The 17,500-nt window shown below is 44.3% G+C and overlaps 1 protein-coding gene across 50 annotated transcripts in view; it reads left to right on the forward strand.

The window, feature by feature from the left end:
• The window catches only part of shot (dystonin-like protein short stop), a 433,523-nt gene that overhangs the window by 363,609 nt on the left and 52,414 nt on the right, over nucleotides 1-17,500 (forward strand). For all 50 annotated transcript variants that reach the window (XM_070131222.1, XM_070131229.1, XM_070131231.1 and 47 more), the window contains 4 exons: nucleotides 1-9,715; nucleotides 10,807-10,953; nucleotides 11,066-11,644; nucleotides 11,807-12,240. The exon at nucleotides 1-9,715 is cut by the window's left edge and continues 855 nt beyond it. In XM_070131222.1, the coding sequence (XP_069987323.1) occupies nucleotides 1-9,715; nucleotides 10,807-10,953; nucleotides 11,066-11,644; nucleotides 11,807-12,240 (10,875 nt within the window). The remainder of the gene's footprint in view (nucleotides 9,716-10,806; nucleotides 10,954-11,065; nucleotides 11,645-11,806; nucleotides 12,241-17,500) is intronic.

Raw genomic sequence — 17,500 nt, forward strand, 5'->3', positions numbered from 1 at the left:
CGAGGCTCTTGAGAGGGGTTTGTTAGCATCACATGTAAGAGAGGTCGTTAATTCGGACACAGGCTGTAAAATGACTCTTGCTGAAGCTATTGATGAAGGTGTGATAGATGTGACAGCTGGACGATATGTAAACAACGTTACAGGACAGAAAATACAGTTTAATGAGGCAGTGCAACAACAGCTCATCTGTAGACCCTATACATTGAAAGACTGTAATGATCTTAAAATCTTGGATGCGAATGGGCACATTCAGGATCCTCAGATTAAGGATTATGTTCCCTTACTGGAAGCTGTAGGGAAGGGTATTGTAGATGTTGACCTAAAATCAGTGAAGGACACTGCTGCAAAGACTCTTTTAACACTTCCTGAGGCCTTGATGTTTTCTGTGATACTACCTGAGGGAAAATATCGTGACACTGAGAGTGGAGAAGTAATGAGTCTGATTGATGCTGTGAACAAGGGACTTATTACATCAGTATGTACTAAGACAATCTTTGATATAGATGGCATAAAAGATCCTGAAACAGGTGACTACATTAGCTTCAAGATGGCTTTGCTCAAAGATGTTATCAGTCCAAAAACAGGGTTATTCAAAGATCCAAGAACAGGTAAGACCATGACCTTAGAAGATGCTGTAGCAGCTAAGATGATCCAACCGCAAATACTTGAAACACTTAAGATGAATATAGGAATGGTTGATGAGGCAGGGAAAGAAATGAATGTAGTAGATGCAGTATTGTCAGGACGGCTTGATCCTAATAGTGGTGAGATTCTGCATCCCACAAGTGGAAAGGCTGTTGCACTTGAGGATGCAGTGAATACAGGTATAGTGACCCCTGAAGGAGCTGCTACACTGAAGGGTCTCTTGAGCGTAACAGTTACCACTGCCACAATAACCAAGACTATTAAGAGGTATGTGACAGTCAAAACCACTGGAGTTCTAACAACAGAATCTAGAATTACATTAAAAGAGGCCCGAAGCAAAGGTCTTGTTGATGAAGTCCAAGGCACATACCATGATCCTGAAACTGATAAGACTATTCCGCTAGATGAGGCTATTCAACAAGGTCTTGTAACTTTGTCTTCAGAATGGCCCACTACTCTACCTAGTGATGAATCTACTGCAGATTCCCTTAGTGGTTCATTATCGCCAACAAGGGAGGCTACAAAACGTCATCTGTCCCCTGGAAAGTCTCCAAGTCCAGTAAAGGCTGCTAGAACGGACTCGGAAAGAGAGGGTTCTTCATCTCCTGAAAAAGTTGATAGAGACAAGTCAATAAGCTCTCGTAGTTCAGAGGGAACTGAGGCATCATTAGACAAGAGACCAGACACACTTTTCCAAACTTCCTCTTCAAGAGAAGGTTCTCCCACAAAGTCAGGACCAGATTCACCTTCTAAGTCTTTCAGTTCAAGACAGGGCTCACCTTATTCTGATTCTAGGGAATCCCCAACTAAATCTTTTGGCTCTAGGCCAGATTCTCCAATGAAATCCAGTGGTATAGGTCCAGAATCCCCATTAAAAACTGATGAATCTACTCCAACCTCTCCAGAAAAGGGAAGAACAGGTAGGGTAATTGTTTCCCCAGAGAGAATGCCACCAGGCACAAAAACATCTCTTAGGTCCCCAGCTGATTCTGTTGACAGTGCTATGGGCAATGTTGATGATTTAGATATGACATCATCAGGGGCATCACTTACAGGCACAACAACTGTATTAAATGAGAGTTACACTGCTAAAACCAGAACACTTGAATTGCCACCAGATGGATGGTACCTCAAGGAAGCTATCACTGAAAAGCTGTATGATCCAGTGATGGGTCTCTTTACCATTCCTGGTACAGATAGATTAGTGAGTTTTGAAGAGTGTGTCAAGATTGGAATAATTGATCCAAGATCAGCAGAGGTAGTTGACCCTAAGAATGGTCGAATTATTGCTTTAACCAGAGCTCTAGACAAGAAAATTCTTGATGCTACAGGAAAGTATCCAGATAGTGAGTCTTCTAACAGGAGGCTTACTATGCAAGAAGCTATTACAAAGAAATTTGTAATTCTCAAAGATCGCACAGATTCCCAAGAGTTTGTATCTGGACGTGTTATTCAGATCACAAGTGTGGAGGGACAGCCAGACAAAGTTCAGGTGTCGGGTGATGCTACAAACATATTTACAGAAATTAAGACTAATGAAGCAGTAGTTGATTCAGCCCCAGTCGAAATCAAACCTGGTATGATGTTTGATCCTACACAGGGCAGTGTTCAGCTTGATGATGGGTCTGTTGTTGATGTTGTGACAGCTGTGAAGGAAGGCAAGATTCAGCCAACTGGAGTTAAAGTAAAGGATCCATATTCTGGACGAGATCTCAATATCAGTGAGGCCATGAGGAAGGGAATCATTGATAAAGAGTCTGGTGAATATAAAGATAAGACTGGTCGCAAGATTTCCCTTACAGATGCTGCAAAATATGGTGTCTTAGGAGTTGCTGCTGTTTTAGGTGCCCCTGTAATTGCTGGCGTTGCAGCTGCACAGGCTATCAAGAAGGGTATTAAAAAAGTGAAAAAGATTGATCCCAAAACAGGCACAGAAATCATTATTGAAGAGAGTGTTGAAGTCATTACAGATTCTCAGAGCGAAGAGGAAACTTCAGAGACTGTTGTTGGTAAAAGGAAGGAATCAACAATTAAGTCCACAACAGTTGTAGAGACGGATATTGTTCTTCAAGATCCTGTAACTGGCCGGGAGATGACCCCAGAGGAAGCCTTTGCAGAGGGACTAATTTCTCCAGAAGAACTGGAGGAAATTAAGAGTTCTGCTCAAGAAAGAATTGTTGAGGTACAAGATGAAAAGGTATCAGAAGAGGACATGATCACAATTCCGCATGAAAAGGAATATCAAATTCTAGGACCTGAGGACACCAGTAAAGACAAAGAAACAGTTTTGCTGGCAGGGTCACCAGTGAAGACCCCTTCACCCATGAAAGCAGGGTCACCTGAGAAGCCAGGATCACCCGTGAGAGCAGGATCTCCTGAGAAGGCACTTTCACCTGTAAGAACAGGATCACCCGAGAAGGCAGGATCACCTGAAGAGGCACCTTCATCTGTGGGAGCAGGATCACCTGAGAAGGCAAGATCACCTGAGAAAGCTCCTTCACCTGCGAGAGTAGGATCACCTGAGAAGGCTCCTTCACCTGCGAGAGCAGGATCGCCTGAGAAAGCTCCTTCACCTGCGAGAGCAGGATCGCCTGAGAAGGCTTCTTCACCTGCGAGAGCAGGATCACCTGAGAAGGCTCCTTCACCTGTAAGGGCAGAAACACCTGAGAAGACACCTTCGCCTACAAAGACAGGGTCACCAACAAGGACAGAGCCAACTGAAAAGGCAGGGACACCAGAGAAATTACCTTCACCTATTAAAGCCGAATTGCCTGAAAGGGCAGGTTCTCCAGAGAAGATTTCATCTGTAAAATCAGGCTCACCTGAAGAGGCAATCTCACCTGTTAAAAGTAGTTCACCTACAAAAACATCCCCTGTAAGTAGTTCCCCAGAGAAATCTGCATCGCCGGAGATGGAAGATGTTATACGGAAAACTAAGGAACCTGAAGAATCTAGTTCACTAAGTAAGGACAAGGCAGGTTCACCTGAAAAGGATTTACCAGAAGGCTTGTCTCCAGAGGAAGTTAATGGGAAACATGAAGCTGAAGGTGATCTTGCAGACTCGAAAGACCCCACCAGACAAGAAACCTCCAGTCCTGATGATTTTAGTGACAGGAAAATGTCTCTTGGTGAGAAGACTAGAGAACGTGTTACAACTGAACCCAAATTCAGTGTTGCTATAGGACGAGCAAAGTCTTTACCAAGCCCTGACCATGAAGGAAAACCTGTCAGACTTCAAAAGGTACGCAGGAAGACTATGAAACCCAAACAAGCAGCATCAAAGGGTGTTGTTGATGAAAACACTGCTGCCATTCTTGAAGATCCTAATACATTCCGTGGACCAGATGGTGAATTAATAACCCTGGAAGAAGCCCTCAAGCTGAAGAAAATTGATGGAGACACAGGAGCTGTGCTTGATATTGCACGAGGAGAGCCTTTAACAATTACAGAGGCTGTAGAAAGAGGTGTTCTTGACAGGAACACTGGTAATGTGTTGATTCCTGTTGGGCGCAGTGTTACTCTCCCAGAAGTTGTAACACAAGGTCTCCTTGACAAAGATTCTCAAAAATTCATTCACCCTGAGACTGGTACCAGTTTAACACTTAGTGAGGCAGTTCTCTGTGATATCATTGACCCAGTTTCACAGGTTATTGAGCCAAATACACAAGAAATCATCACCTTGGAGGAAGCTATGAAAAAAGGTATTATTGACCCAACCAGTGGTCAAGTAACTGTTTCCAAAGGACCTGTGTCTATTTTAGAGGCAGTTGATATGGATAATGTATTTGTTACACCGACTGTTGCTAGGGTAGATTGGCTTCCACCTGTGGGAATGACCTTCCCTGTTGCTTTGCAACGAGGCCTAGTTGATGCTGACAATAAAGAAATAATTAATCCTGTAACAACAGACCGTCAGCCACTAAAAACAGCCATTGAAAATGACTTTATTATGGCATTGCCATGCCCTATTCTGCCAGAGAGTGTTCAAGTAACTCAGGCCCTTGACTGTAAACTAATTGATACAGAATCCTGCACATTCACTATACCAAACACCGGACAAGAGGTCCCTGTTGAAAATGCTGTTGAAAGTGGTTTGCTTCAAATCAAGCCTATGACAACTGTTTTGTCACCAGAAGAAACCATCATCAGCCAAGAAGTAATAAGAGAAACAGTAAGGACTTATGAAACTATTACCACCACAACAGTAAAAGTTGAAACTGGATATATCCTTATCAGCCCTACAGAAGTGAAAAATGAAAAAACTGGTGAGATACTGTCTATAGAAGAGGCAAAGAAAAGAGGCATTGTTGAAGATCTTGGCACAGAGGAGTATGAGGAAAAACCAACATTTAGAGAGGCAGCAGAACAAGGATTGATTGACTTCGCTAAAGGAACCTTTGAAGACCCTAACACAGGTAATGTTATTCCAATTGATAAAGCCATTCAAAAAGGTCTTGTGGAGCCCATGGAACCAGCACCCTCTACTGAAGTTACCAGTAAAATCAACATTATGCAGGCCTTCTCAACAATATATCATGAGAAATCTGGGAAGTTTAAAGATCCCCAGTCAGGTACTCTGTTGACACTTGAGGAAGCAGTTGATAAAGGAGTAATTGATCCAGAAGCAATGGTCTATGACACAAAGAGTGGTCAGGCATTGTCAACTAAAGAGGCTGTAGATAAAGGTGTAATTGATGTGGAAGCTGGAGACTTCATTGATGCCAAAACAGGATCAAAGGTAAAAGTAAAGGATGCTGTGAAGATGGGTTTGCTTGCAGTTATCGGTGCTCCAGTTCTTGCTGGAATGGCTGTGAAAGAAGTTATTAAGGTGGCTCATGACAAAATAAAATCATCATCTGCAGAAAAGAAAACTATTGTGACTGAGATCATAGAAGAGTATGAACCAGTTAAGACGGCAGAGGACATGCTTAAGAGACCGTCCATGCAAACTGAGGATGACGTTTCTCTACCAGTGGTTGAAGTTGGTCAGAAAATGACCTTAAGAAATGCAATGGAGGGACGTTACATTGATGTAGATTTGTGTGTAGTTGTATCCCCATCCACAGGAAAGAGACAGCCTTTAAGGCGTGCCATAATTGAAGAGTTTGTTACTTTAGTTACTGTAATTGAAATTCGCAGTCGAACTGAGATCTGGATTGTTGAGGAAATCACAATTATAACAGAAGTTGTCAGGACTTTGGATCCGAAGGTAATGGCTGAGAAAGGTCAGTATGATCCTAGTAGTGGCAACTTTGTTGATCCAGATACTGGTAAAGAGATCTCATTCCAGGAAGCAATAGAAAATTCTGCCTTCAACCCAGTACTTACAGTAGTGAAAGATCCCACAACTGGAAAGGAAATACCACTTCAGGAAGCTCTTGATAAGGGCATTGTAAGTCCAACGACAGGAGAAGTGGTAGATCCTCAGACAGGGGAGTCCCTTTCATTCTTTGAAGCTGCCCAGAAAGGTCTCATTAAACCTGATGAGAAAAAGGAACTGACAGAAGAAAAACCCATAGCTGTTGCTTCTTTGGATGATGCCATTGGAAAGGGTCTCCTGAACCTAGACACAGGAATGTTTACTAATCCTGGAACTGGTGAATCAATGACAGTTAGTGAAGCATTGAAGAGTGGTCTTCTAGATCCTGCTACCGTCCATATATATGATCCAAGGAATGAGGATGTAACCTCCTTGAAGGAAGCAGTTGAACTGGGGCTGATTGACCTAGATTCAGCCAAATACACAGATCCAGAGACAGGTTGTGAGATGGATCTGACAACAGCCTTATCTAAAGGAATTTTGGTTCCTAAGAGAAAGGCAATGTCATTGGTGGCTGTGGTAAACAAAGGTCTTTATGACAAGAAGTCCGGCAAAATTAATGATACCATTACCAAACAAAAGCTTGATGTGGATGAGGCTGTAAAGAGAGGTATAGTGAATGCCTTCATCACCCTCTGCAAGGACACCAAAGCAGACAAATATATTACACTTGATGATGCTCTGCTGCTTGATCTAGTAGTAGCTCAAAATGGGAAGTTCAAAAATACAAAGAGCAACTTGTTCATACCTTTGGATGAAGCAGTGAAACAAAAATACATTGTGACTCACCGTACATCTGTTCCTCTTACTGATGCTGTTCTTGGTGAAATGTATGATCCCACAGAAGGTACATTCTATGATGCGTGTGAAGGTGATGAGTTGACACTGAATGACTCCATGGCTTGCAGATTAGTGGACACAAGTGTCTGTAGAGTTAAGATCGATGAGGAAACTTACACCATAAAAGATGCACTTGACAAGTCCATATTGGATGGCGATTCTGGCAAGTTGCTTCAGCCAGAGGAGATGAGCCTTGATGTAGCAGTGAAAAAAGGTTACTTGATAACTATTGTGGGTACATTCTCATTGCTCCAAATTATTGAGGATGGTCTCTATGATCCAGAAACAGGTCTGATCTCTGTAGATGGAGATCGCATTACCATTAAGGATGCAATTGAAAGAGATGTTGTTGATGCTTCATGTTTAACAATAAAAGACCCTCGGACTGGAGAGACAATAAGCTTGGAAGAAGCAATTAAATCGGGCTTGATTGATCCTGTTACTGGTACTTTTAGGGACCCTGTAACTGGTGCAGATGTGGAACTAACAGAAGCATTATCAAAGGGTGTAGTGGTAGAAGGTAAAACTACCTTTACTTTGTATCAGGCTGTAACCAAAGGCCTGTACAATCCAAGTACTGGTCGAGTTACAAGCCCAGTATCTCAAGATCAGCTGACTGTTCACAAGGCCATTCGCAGTGGCATTATTGACACTAGCACAACCCTAGCTAGAGATCCAAACACAGAGAAACTGATGAGTTTCAAACAGGCTACTGCAAACGAACTAGTTGATACCAGAACTGGCATGATAAACTTTGGTAGAATCAAAAAGATGAACTTCAAGGATGCATTTGAGCAGGATTATCTCATGGAAGCTCAGATGCCAATGGCTCTCAGAGTAGTGATCATGAAAGAACTCTATGACGAGGAGAGTGGCAGGTTCTTGAGTCCTTCTACTGGGGAGTGGATAACTCTGTCTGAAGCTCTAGCTGTACAGATGATTGATCCAGACTCAACACATGTGAAAGACACACTTTCTGGCCGCCTTAAGAAGGTTAATATTAGAGAAGCTATTGAATGTGATCTCATTGATGGTGAGACTGCTCTGGTCAAAAACCACCAGACAGGCACCCAACACACTATATTAGAAGCATATGAACTAGCTCTGATTGTTGACAGTCGTGTTGCCATGTCACTTCAACGTGCCTTGCATCAAGGGTTATTAGATGATGAACAGGGACTCCTTACAGATGTCAACACAGGTAAAAAGATAACCTTACATGAGGCAATGAGACGCCTTGTAATCAACCCAAGCCTTCCATGTTACTGGGACAGCAACTCTTCAACATGTCTTTCATTAGTACAGACCTGCAGAGAAGGTATTATTGACCGCCGGCTTGGCAAATTCAATGACCCGAAATCAGGATGCACTCTTACCTTAATGGATGCACTTGACCATGGGATGATCCTGGATATTGATAGACCTCAGAGTTTGTATGATGCTGTTACTATGGGTTTCTGTGATCCTAAAACTGGTAGAATGATACAACCTAATACAGGAAGGAAATTGACTTTAGCTGATGCCTGTAAGCAAAACATAATAGAACCATCTGTGTCAATCATTAGAGATGCTAGCAAACCTCGTTTCATGAAGCTGAATATTGCTGTAGGGGAAGGTCTTATTGATGATATTAAGGGGAGATATGTTATGCCTGAGTCAAGAGAAGAGCTCACACTTGAAGAAGCTGTAGAAAAGAAGCTCATAGTTACATCTAAACGACCTCTTACTGTGGAAGAAGCTTTGAGCTATTGCTTGTACACACCAGAAACAGGCCGTTTGACAGAGCCATGTGTAGGAGACAGACTGGACCTGGCTGAGGCCATTGATCATTCTCTTATTGATGGAAACACAACCGCCCTAAAGAATCCCGCAGATAGCACAATTAAAAGTATACGTGCTGCTGTTGAGGACCTGGATATCGACGTCTCTAAAGGCATGGTTACAGATCCCCAAACAAAGAAAGCTTATCCTCTCAATGTAGCCTTTGACAGGGGCCTTATTGTAACTGTAGGCAAGCCCAAAAGCTTTATGCAAGCTGTTCGTGAGGGATCCATAGACTTTGAAAAAGGTACCTACACAGATCCAGAAACAGGTATTGAATATACACTGGAAGAAGCTCTTCGGTTTGAATTAGTGGATCCAGATTCTGCAGTAATCAAAGATCCAAGGACAGGAAGATACAAAACTCTTAAGAGAGCCATCCAGGAAGGGCTTGTTGATCTGAAAAAGCGTGCCATGTTTGATCCACAGACTGGTACTCTAAAGACCTTATGCATAATCTTTGACCAAGGAACAATAGTGTTCCTTAGAGAGCCTTTATCATTTGATGAAGCTATCGACAAGGGCCACCTGAATACAGAGACAGGAATGTTTATTGATCCCAACTCCAAGGAAGTTCTAAATCTTCGGGAAACCTGCCGTCTTGGTCTGATTGACCCTAAGACTGTCCTCGTCAAGAATACTCGAAGCAGGCAACTTCTTCAGCTGCCTGAAGCTTGTGAAGTAGGTGCTGTTGATGCTGATAAGGGTATGGTTTATAATACGGCTACTAGTCACCTACTAACTGTCGCTGCTGCAATGGACTCGGGACTCATCATCACACCACGCCGTGGTTTAGCTCTCTTAGAGGCACTAGACTACGGTCTCTTTAATGAGAAGACTGGCCACTTGCTCAACCCTCATGAGAAAAAGCATATATCCCTACGAGAAGCAATATCTTGTGGGTTGATTGACAGCACAACAACCATGGTAAAGTGTCCCGCTAGTGGCAGCATCCATGGTATTACTGAGGCTGCACGTACTGGTTTGCTGGACGATCAGGGTGGTGCTGTGATTGACCCAACCTCAGGCACTCGCTACCCACTACCTGAGGCTCGTCGACAGGGCTACCTGCTCACCGCACAAGCGCGGGTAAGCTGCACAAATAGCTACGCTTGGGGAATGAATCTGCACTCACCGGCTACCATATCCTAATGCTCTTTTTTATGTAGCAACCCTAGTACTACCATTGTACTGTATTTATTGCTACTGCTAATATATTGTTGGCTGCACAAGTACTTATTCAAGGCAATAGTGGCTTATAGTACTCATCCTATTGGTATCTGTATGAATGACCGCAGCCTTAAGTTAATACAATCTTATATATTATTTTTGCCTGAGGTTATATTTGGTTTTGTTTGGAACTAACCTAAATTTAATGTAAGTACTAAGCCTGCTAACTAAAACTGGTAAACGGTGACTAACCAGTACTTTTTACCTTGTTTTTTCCAGGTTTTATAGCTCTGAATTTTAAATTTTGGCTGAATATGTGGCTTATTTTTGTAGCGTTAAGGTAGCTTTTAAGGTTCTTATTTTGCTGCACATTTTGTTCTGTATTTTTTCTTTTCGGTTTTTTGTTTTGTTTTGATGTATTTTATGACTTTTTATTTTCTATGGCGCTACAGAGGTTTTCTATGTGCCTGCAGCTAAGTCGTTCTATGAGCAAAACGACTTTTCGTGCTGACTGTCATGGATCGTGGGCTTTTGTGACTGCCTGCCCTCCGTGGCTTATGTGACCTCCCAACCATGTGACCTACTGTCCCCCCTGCCCCTATGCCCTTTATCCTTCCCTCCTACACCTTCATTCTACACCTGCACACACCTACACCCTCTTATTCTATAGAGGCTTTACTAACGTTGTTTCTCTCTCTGTCTACATTATTATTGTGTTATTTTTTGCTATGTATTGTTTGCTGACCTTGTTGCATCCAAAGCATTTAAAGCATTGTATTTGTATCTTTGTGTTCACAAAGCACGTAGCGTGAAGCTGTTGTGTGTTGTTTTTTTATGTTGGCGCAGTTGCAATAACCTCATGTTGTTCATGACTTTGTAATGCTTATGTCATCCTGGTGACCTATAGGGTGACCAGTGATGACCTCTAGTGTTTAGAGTTGTGGACAAGATGAGAACAAGCTACTGCGTCATGAACTCTCATTAACATGTTTGTTGTATGTGCTTTGCAGCAAGCAATGATCGAGAAGTACAAGCAGTGTGATGCTACAATAGTAGACATGATGGACCAAGTGAGTGAGATCGAACGGCGTTTGGCAGAGCAAGAGCCAGTTAGTGAGAATGCCAATGGTCTTCGGAACCAGATCAACACTGTTAAGGTGAGGATAGAGATCTTAATCACTGAATTGTGATAGTAAAATGAATTTTTGAGTCACATCCTTCAAACAAGTCACATCCATTAGATTAAAATTGTTTTTTTATACTATGCAGGCAATCAAAGATGAGTTGGATGAAATGTTCCGTCCTCTTGGAACATGCTTGGATGGAGTACGCCAGGTAGTGAATCAGGGTGGCGATGCTCTATCGCGTGAGGAACTGGAGTCTCTGGACATGGCTGCCACCAGGCTGAAGCAGCGCTATGACAAGTGTGTTGACCAGGCTGATACCACCCACCGCCGTCTTACCACTGCTATGGAGGAGTTCTCCAAGTATGAAAAGGAGATTGCTCTCTTCCAGACATGGCTGATGCAGGCAACTAAGACTTTGATTGAAAAAGAGCGCCTTTGCTCAGACCTCAACAAGATCAAGAACCATGAACAGGGATGTCGAGACTTCTTAGGTGACGTCATTGCCCACCAGGCTGACCTCCGCTTCATCACCATGGCCACCCAGAAGTTCTTGGATGAGTCCAGCGTGTACCTCCGTACAGTCAACAACTTCCGCACTTCACTTCCAGAGAGATACCCAGTTTTGCAAGCTGATCCCGACTCGGTGGTCCGCGATGCCGCTGATGACGTCACGGCCGAGTTTAAGGATCTGCTAGCCAGAGCCAACAAACTAGTTGATAAGGTCAGTTCAGAATATGTATGAGATAAAGGTATTGCCTTTTGCTAATATTGCATGTTTTGTTACAATGATTGATTAAATACGTTCATTAGAAGTATCTTGTATTGTAACTTTGATTTATGCATTATAGAACAAGAATAACAGTCTTTATTTATTTTGTTTCAGGTTACAAGTGTCGGCAACAAGCAGCGCGATTACACTGAATCCATTGAGAAGGCCATACGCTGGTTGAAGGACACCGATGTTAAGATTACCAGAATCCTTCAGGAACCGGTAGGGGCAGAGCCCAAGAGCGTCCAGGATCAGCTGGATAAGACAAAGGCCATTAACAACGACGTAGTTGCACAGTCTCGCCTCTTCGATAACTGTCGTGGAACGGCGGCGGCGCTGCTGCGTGCGCTGGAGGGGGAGCTCGACGCCAACGAGAGAGACGCCATCGAGCGCCCTCCTGAAGAACTCTACGAGAGGTACAATGAGTTGGCCGACCGCCTGGCACACCGCTGCCAGGAGCTGGACACCGCCCTTGTACAGTGCCAGGGCGTGCAGGAGGGTCTGGACTCGCTCATGGCCTGGCTCTCGAGCATCGACTTGCAGCTAAAGTAAGTACAGACAATGTTTTCTCTGTCCTTGTTTGGTCAGACATGTTTTCATATTTGTACTTGTATTGTGTTTTAAAGAAATATGTTCTGCACGGCTTCTATTAGATAAAGTTACCAGTTGTGAGAACTTTCCTCGTTAACTTTTGCAATCGGTGTTATTAATTAGTCGTTTAATAGGATAATACATATTTTATTTCTTATTCCAAGCGTTAGTGGAAATAAATGATAATCTGATTGATGTAGAATCATGTTGTTTATGTAATTGTCGTATAAGATAGAGTATGATATGGGGGTTTAAGAAAAGCTTTCGACTGTATTGGTTTCTTGTAGTTTTAATGTGTCAGCAAAGTTAGGAACAGCCTCCTTTTTATCAATAGCCATTCCCAGCCATTCCTCGTGAGGCTTTGCTCTTGAAGGAGGGGGCTATGTTGATTTCACGAAATGGTAAGAATACGAGCGAGTGCGTCCTAGGGAAAAAAAACTTTTTTTTGCGGTTAAGGGCAGCATGATGTAGATTTTTTTATTAGATTATTCAGGAGATTAGATTATTCAGAGTACGTGAGGAAAATGCGAGTTTTTTCATAAAGGTAGTTTTTACTAATATGTGTGTAAGTGTGTGTAAGAGCGTGTAAGTGTGTGTAAGAGCGTGTAAGTGTGTGTAAGAGCGTGTAAGTGTGTGTAAGAGCGTGTAAGTGTGTGTAAGAGCGTGTAAGTGTGTGTAAGAGCGTGTAAGTGTGTGTAAGTGTGTGTAAGAGCGTGTAAGTGTGTGTAAGTGTGTGTAAGAGCGTGTAAGTGTGTGTAAGAGCGTGTAAGTGTGTGTAAGAGCGTGTAAGTGTGTGTAAGAGCGTGTAAGTGTGTGTAAGTGTGTGTAAGAGCGTGTAAGTGTGTGTAAGAGCGTGTAAGTGTGTGTAAGAGCGTGTAAGTGTGTGTAAGAGCGTGTAAGTGTGTGTAAGAGCGTGTAAGTGTGTGTAAAAGGGTGTAAGTGTGTGTAAGAGCGTGTATAAGTGTGTGTAAGAGCGTGTATAAGTGTGTGTAAGAGCGTGTATAAGTGTGTGTAAGAGCGTGTATAAGTGTGTGTAAGAGCGTGTATAAGTGTGTGTAAGAGCGTGTATAAGTGTGTGTAAGAGCGTGTATAAGTGTGTGTAAGAGCGTGTATAAGTGTGTGTAAGAGCGTGTATAAGTGTGTGTAAGAGCGTGTATAAGTGTGTGTAAGAGCGTGTATAAGTGTGTGTAAGAGCGTGTATAAGTGTGTGTAAGAGCGTGTATAAGTGTGTGTAAGAGCGTGTATAAGTGTGTGTAAGAGCGTGTATAAGTGTGTGTAAGAGCGTGTATAAGTGTGTGTAAGTTTGTGTGTAGGAGTGTGTAAGTGTGTGTGTAGGAGTGTGTGTAAGTTTGTGTGTAGGAGTGTGTAAGTGTGTGTGTAGGAGTGTGTAAGTGTGTGTGTAGGAGTGTGTGTGTGTGTGTGTAGGAGTGTGTGTGTGTGTGTGTAGGAGTGTGTAAGTGTGTGGGTAGGAGTGTGTAAGTGTGTGTGTAGGAGTGTGTGTGTGTGTGTGTGTAAGAGTGTGTGTGTGTGTGTGTGTAAGAGTGTGTAAGTGTGTGTGTAAGAGTGTGTAAGTGTGTGTGTATGTAAGTGTGTGTAAGTGTATGTGCCTTTGTTTATTTTTGTTTAGTGATCTGTAGTAGCATCAGGTAGAAGCAGTGTCTGTTCTCTCCACCTTAAACCATCTATAGTGCCTGCCAATCCACGCTAATGAGATGCTAATCTTAGTCACGTCGTGGCGATGAGTAACGAGTTCTGTTTACGGTCTCGGATCCGTCTCACACGACGTCCCTTGAACGAGTAACGAGGAGGGGGAGCAGGTACGGGAAGGGGAGGAAGGGGTAGGGGTAGGGGTAGGAAGAGGGGAGGATAGGACCCGGACAGGTCCCCTACTATGGTAGAAATTGGAAAGAGATAATTAGTTACCGAAATATCGCCAATCGGTGTTTCTCATAGGTGTACCTTCAGGGGAAACCTTTTTCATTCATAAAAATAAAAACATGAATGGAGAAGGCCGACAGGAGGTAAGGAATACGGAAACATTGCACGTGTGGGGAAATGCAATGCGGAAATGCAATGCGTGTGTGAGAGGTAGAGCAGGGTAGGGTATGGTAAAGGCATTCGAAAGAAATTATCGTTAAAAAGTGTAGCATGGGAGAGCCGATGGAGGTCTAAATGCCGTCTGTGAGTTCACACGGGCTGTGTAGGAGGACCTTAAGCATTTAAAGAAAAATGTTGTCTTAATGGTTAATATGGGGAAATAGAGGGAGGCCGACTAGAGTTTACTTAGGGTAAAGGAGATTAGATGATGGGAGGTCTTGCATGCACGCGGCTGTTAGCAGATGTCAGGACATGGAATAAGGGCACGGTTCACTAGAAGAGGTTGGTGGGCGTTAGTGATGGCCAGATGGTTCAAAATGCGACGGGAATTGAGCGTACGTCGTGAATAACGTAGTCACAACGTTATTCGTTTCGCGCGCAGTCAGAATGGCGAGATAAGAGGTCGGATGATTAGTTAGTTGCAAGTGCACGGCGTTGGAGGCACAGCAATGCGTAAAGAGGTTGTTATCCCGGCGCCCCGAGAGAGCGGGCTCGGGGGCGGCGGGTTGTATCCAAGCGTCACATGTCCGGGTCTGTGGTAACTCCTGCTTGCGGGAAAGACTCGCCAGGCAGGTCGTGTTCCGCTCTTTACCACTTGATAAGGCACATGAGCGCGCCGGAGATATCATTGTCCGCGCTGATTTCGGCGTCCGGCGGATACAGATTGCTCAGTCAGGGGCGTTGCATTTGCTTGCGCCGAAAGAAAATGCTCAGTGATGGAAAGCGGCTGACTTGCCTTGTTTGTCGAGGTCAGTTTAATTTACATACACAATGTGTACAGTATTTGGCGAAACTGGTTGAGGCATGACAGGGGAGGGAAGAGCTTCTTAATGTCAAAGTCCACGGCGCTGCCAACGTCATTTCCATTTATGTAAAATAGGAATTTGCAATCGAGATGCCGGTTAAGTTCAGTTCTGTATAGTAAACCACGGGATAGATCTTTCTTGCCTTCCAAAGAGCTCAGTTTAAGAGAAACGTGGCGCCCGCGACGTCGGCGGAAGACAGGTACGCGTGCTGGGAGAGGATGCGACTTCTCCTCCACGTGGGCGCCGGTGGTGGCACACGCAGATGGCCGCCTCGCCGGGTAATGCTGCATCGCGAAGCCTCGCGTGCATGTGACGGGGAACCTCGCACTAGGCGAGGTAATGGTCAGGGGACAAGAAACAATACAAGAAGCAGGGCCGTTAACACTTTGTCGCAATTTTTATGCGTGTTAACGTTGTCTTGTGAGTGTACGTGGGCGTTGTGTGCGCGTAGGTTTGTTGCCGAGATGCCTGAGCCGCCGAGCTGAGATCCACAATTTTCAAATTTTGCTTCCCACATGTTTACGTAGTTTATCGGGTGTGTCAGGAGGTAGTTGCACTTGGAATAGCTAAAGTAAACACTGCTAATCCTTCCGGATCAGCGTCAGAAATCTTACTTATTCGACTAGAGCGAAAAAATGGGAAATTTGATGCTCTGTAGGGATAGGAAGGTGTGTGGGAGGTGGCCGCTTAGTACCGAGTGGAGAGAAGTGGCGGCATCTCGCAGCCATGGCACGACCCACTCTGGTCTCTTCATCACCAGCCACTCAGTGTCGCGCGAACCTGCGGTGCGAGTGGACCGCGCTGGGCTGAACTCACAGCTGCCCGCCGCTGACACAAACCATGCGCTTATTTTATACGTGATTTTGAAAATTTCTTTTTGAAGTGTTATGTCTGTGAGTGTATTGTACCTTTGTTATCTATGAAAATTAAAGGATTATTAGTTGGTTTTACACAAAAGAAGAGATGTTTTTAAATAAATATGTTGTATGAAGATAGGATATGAAAAGTGAAGGAAAAAGGCGTTTGTTTTGTGATTGCACATAATTGTGATTTTATATTAATTTATTCTGCTACTTATTGGCCGTGGCACTTGGTTATCTCGAGTTGCCGAAGCGAAGGCATGCTCCCGGTACATTCCTGCTGTGTATCATAAACGTGTACCGGATCTCAAAACTATAAAAGTGGATGCGACTGGGCGATAGGCCGAGGGACGAGGCCGTAGCCTGAATGCGACGATAATGGAAGGTGGACCTGCGAGAGGGAGATGAGAAGTCGTCGAGGTGGCAGAGCCCGAGGACTGCCTCCGTTGTTTCTTCTCCACAAACACAATGATGAACGAGCGCGACTTTGACAAAAACAAGCGAGGAATGTCTTTGCTCGCGAAGATGTAGTGTTTGCAGTCGCTCTCGCGGCTGATTGACTGCATCGGAAGTGTGACGGTGCCAAGTTGCAGCACGTGGGCGTCCGGCTACGGAACCGCCCACGCTGTCCTGGCACCCTGGCGCAGGTGTTGCAACTGGACCCTCGCTTTGGCACCTGAGTTGTGCATGAGTTGCAACAACACGTCGAAACTTGAATGGGTGCAGCTAATACTGCACTTAATGATTGAAATATTTCTCCGTGGAAAGTCCATGGGAAGTACCAACACCTAAGAGTGTAAATTGGGAGACAGGAAGCAGGAAGAAAGAGGCGTGTACATCCCCCTCGAGAGCACCTTACCGAAAATACCTCCCGTAGGGGCGCGCCAGGTCAAGCGAGGTCCCCTTTCTGCCACGTGCCCATTTCCGTGCCAGCCCTTCCTAGCCCACCACATGTGTTCACTGACGTATCCGGGGGCCATATGCCCAGTCTATTGTTTCTACAACTCTTATGATAATTACTGGATGTGTTACATCGCAAGCATGTAGCTCGCTATTCTACGAAGGTGATATGACGACGCCTTGAAAGATAATCCGAGCGTGGAAATCTTGTAAACATAAACACCCAACTATGAAAGCAAAGTGTAGCTGAGTCTGGCCTGTGTTGTGGCGGGCAACAGTGTGTATTCGCGGGCCAGTGAAAGGAAAAGCAGTGATAATCTGTGAGCTTAAGCATAGTATGTGCGAGGACACGGCTGACACCGCACCTGCCTGGACCCGCACTGGGAAGGGAGGGAGACTGGGGGAGAGTGCTTCATGTAGATACTTTAGGGATACGAGACACTGGTAATGGGGCTTAGATCCACTGGCGCTGCCGCCGTTACCTTCTAGCCTGATAACATATCGTGTGTCAAGTAGAAAGCGATACAGCCCCAGCGACAATAGTGGCATGGATG

The sequence above is a fragment of the Penaeus vannamei genome, chromosome 16 (genome assembly GCF_042767895.1).
Source record: "Penaeus vannamei isolate JL-2024 chromosome 16, ASM4276789v1, whole genome shotgun sequence".
Classification (NCBI taxonomy): domain Eukaryota; kingdom Metazoa; phylum Arthropoda; class Malacostraca; order Decapoda; family Penaeidae; genus Penaeus; species Penaeus vannamei.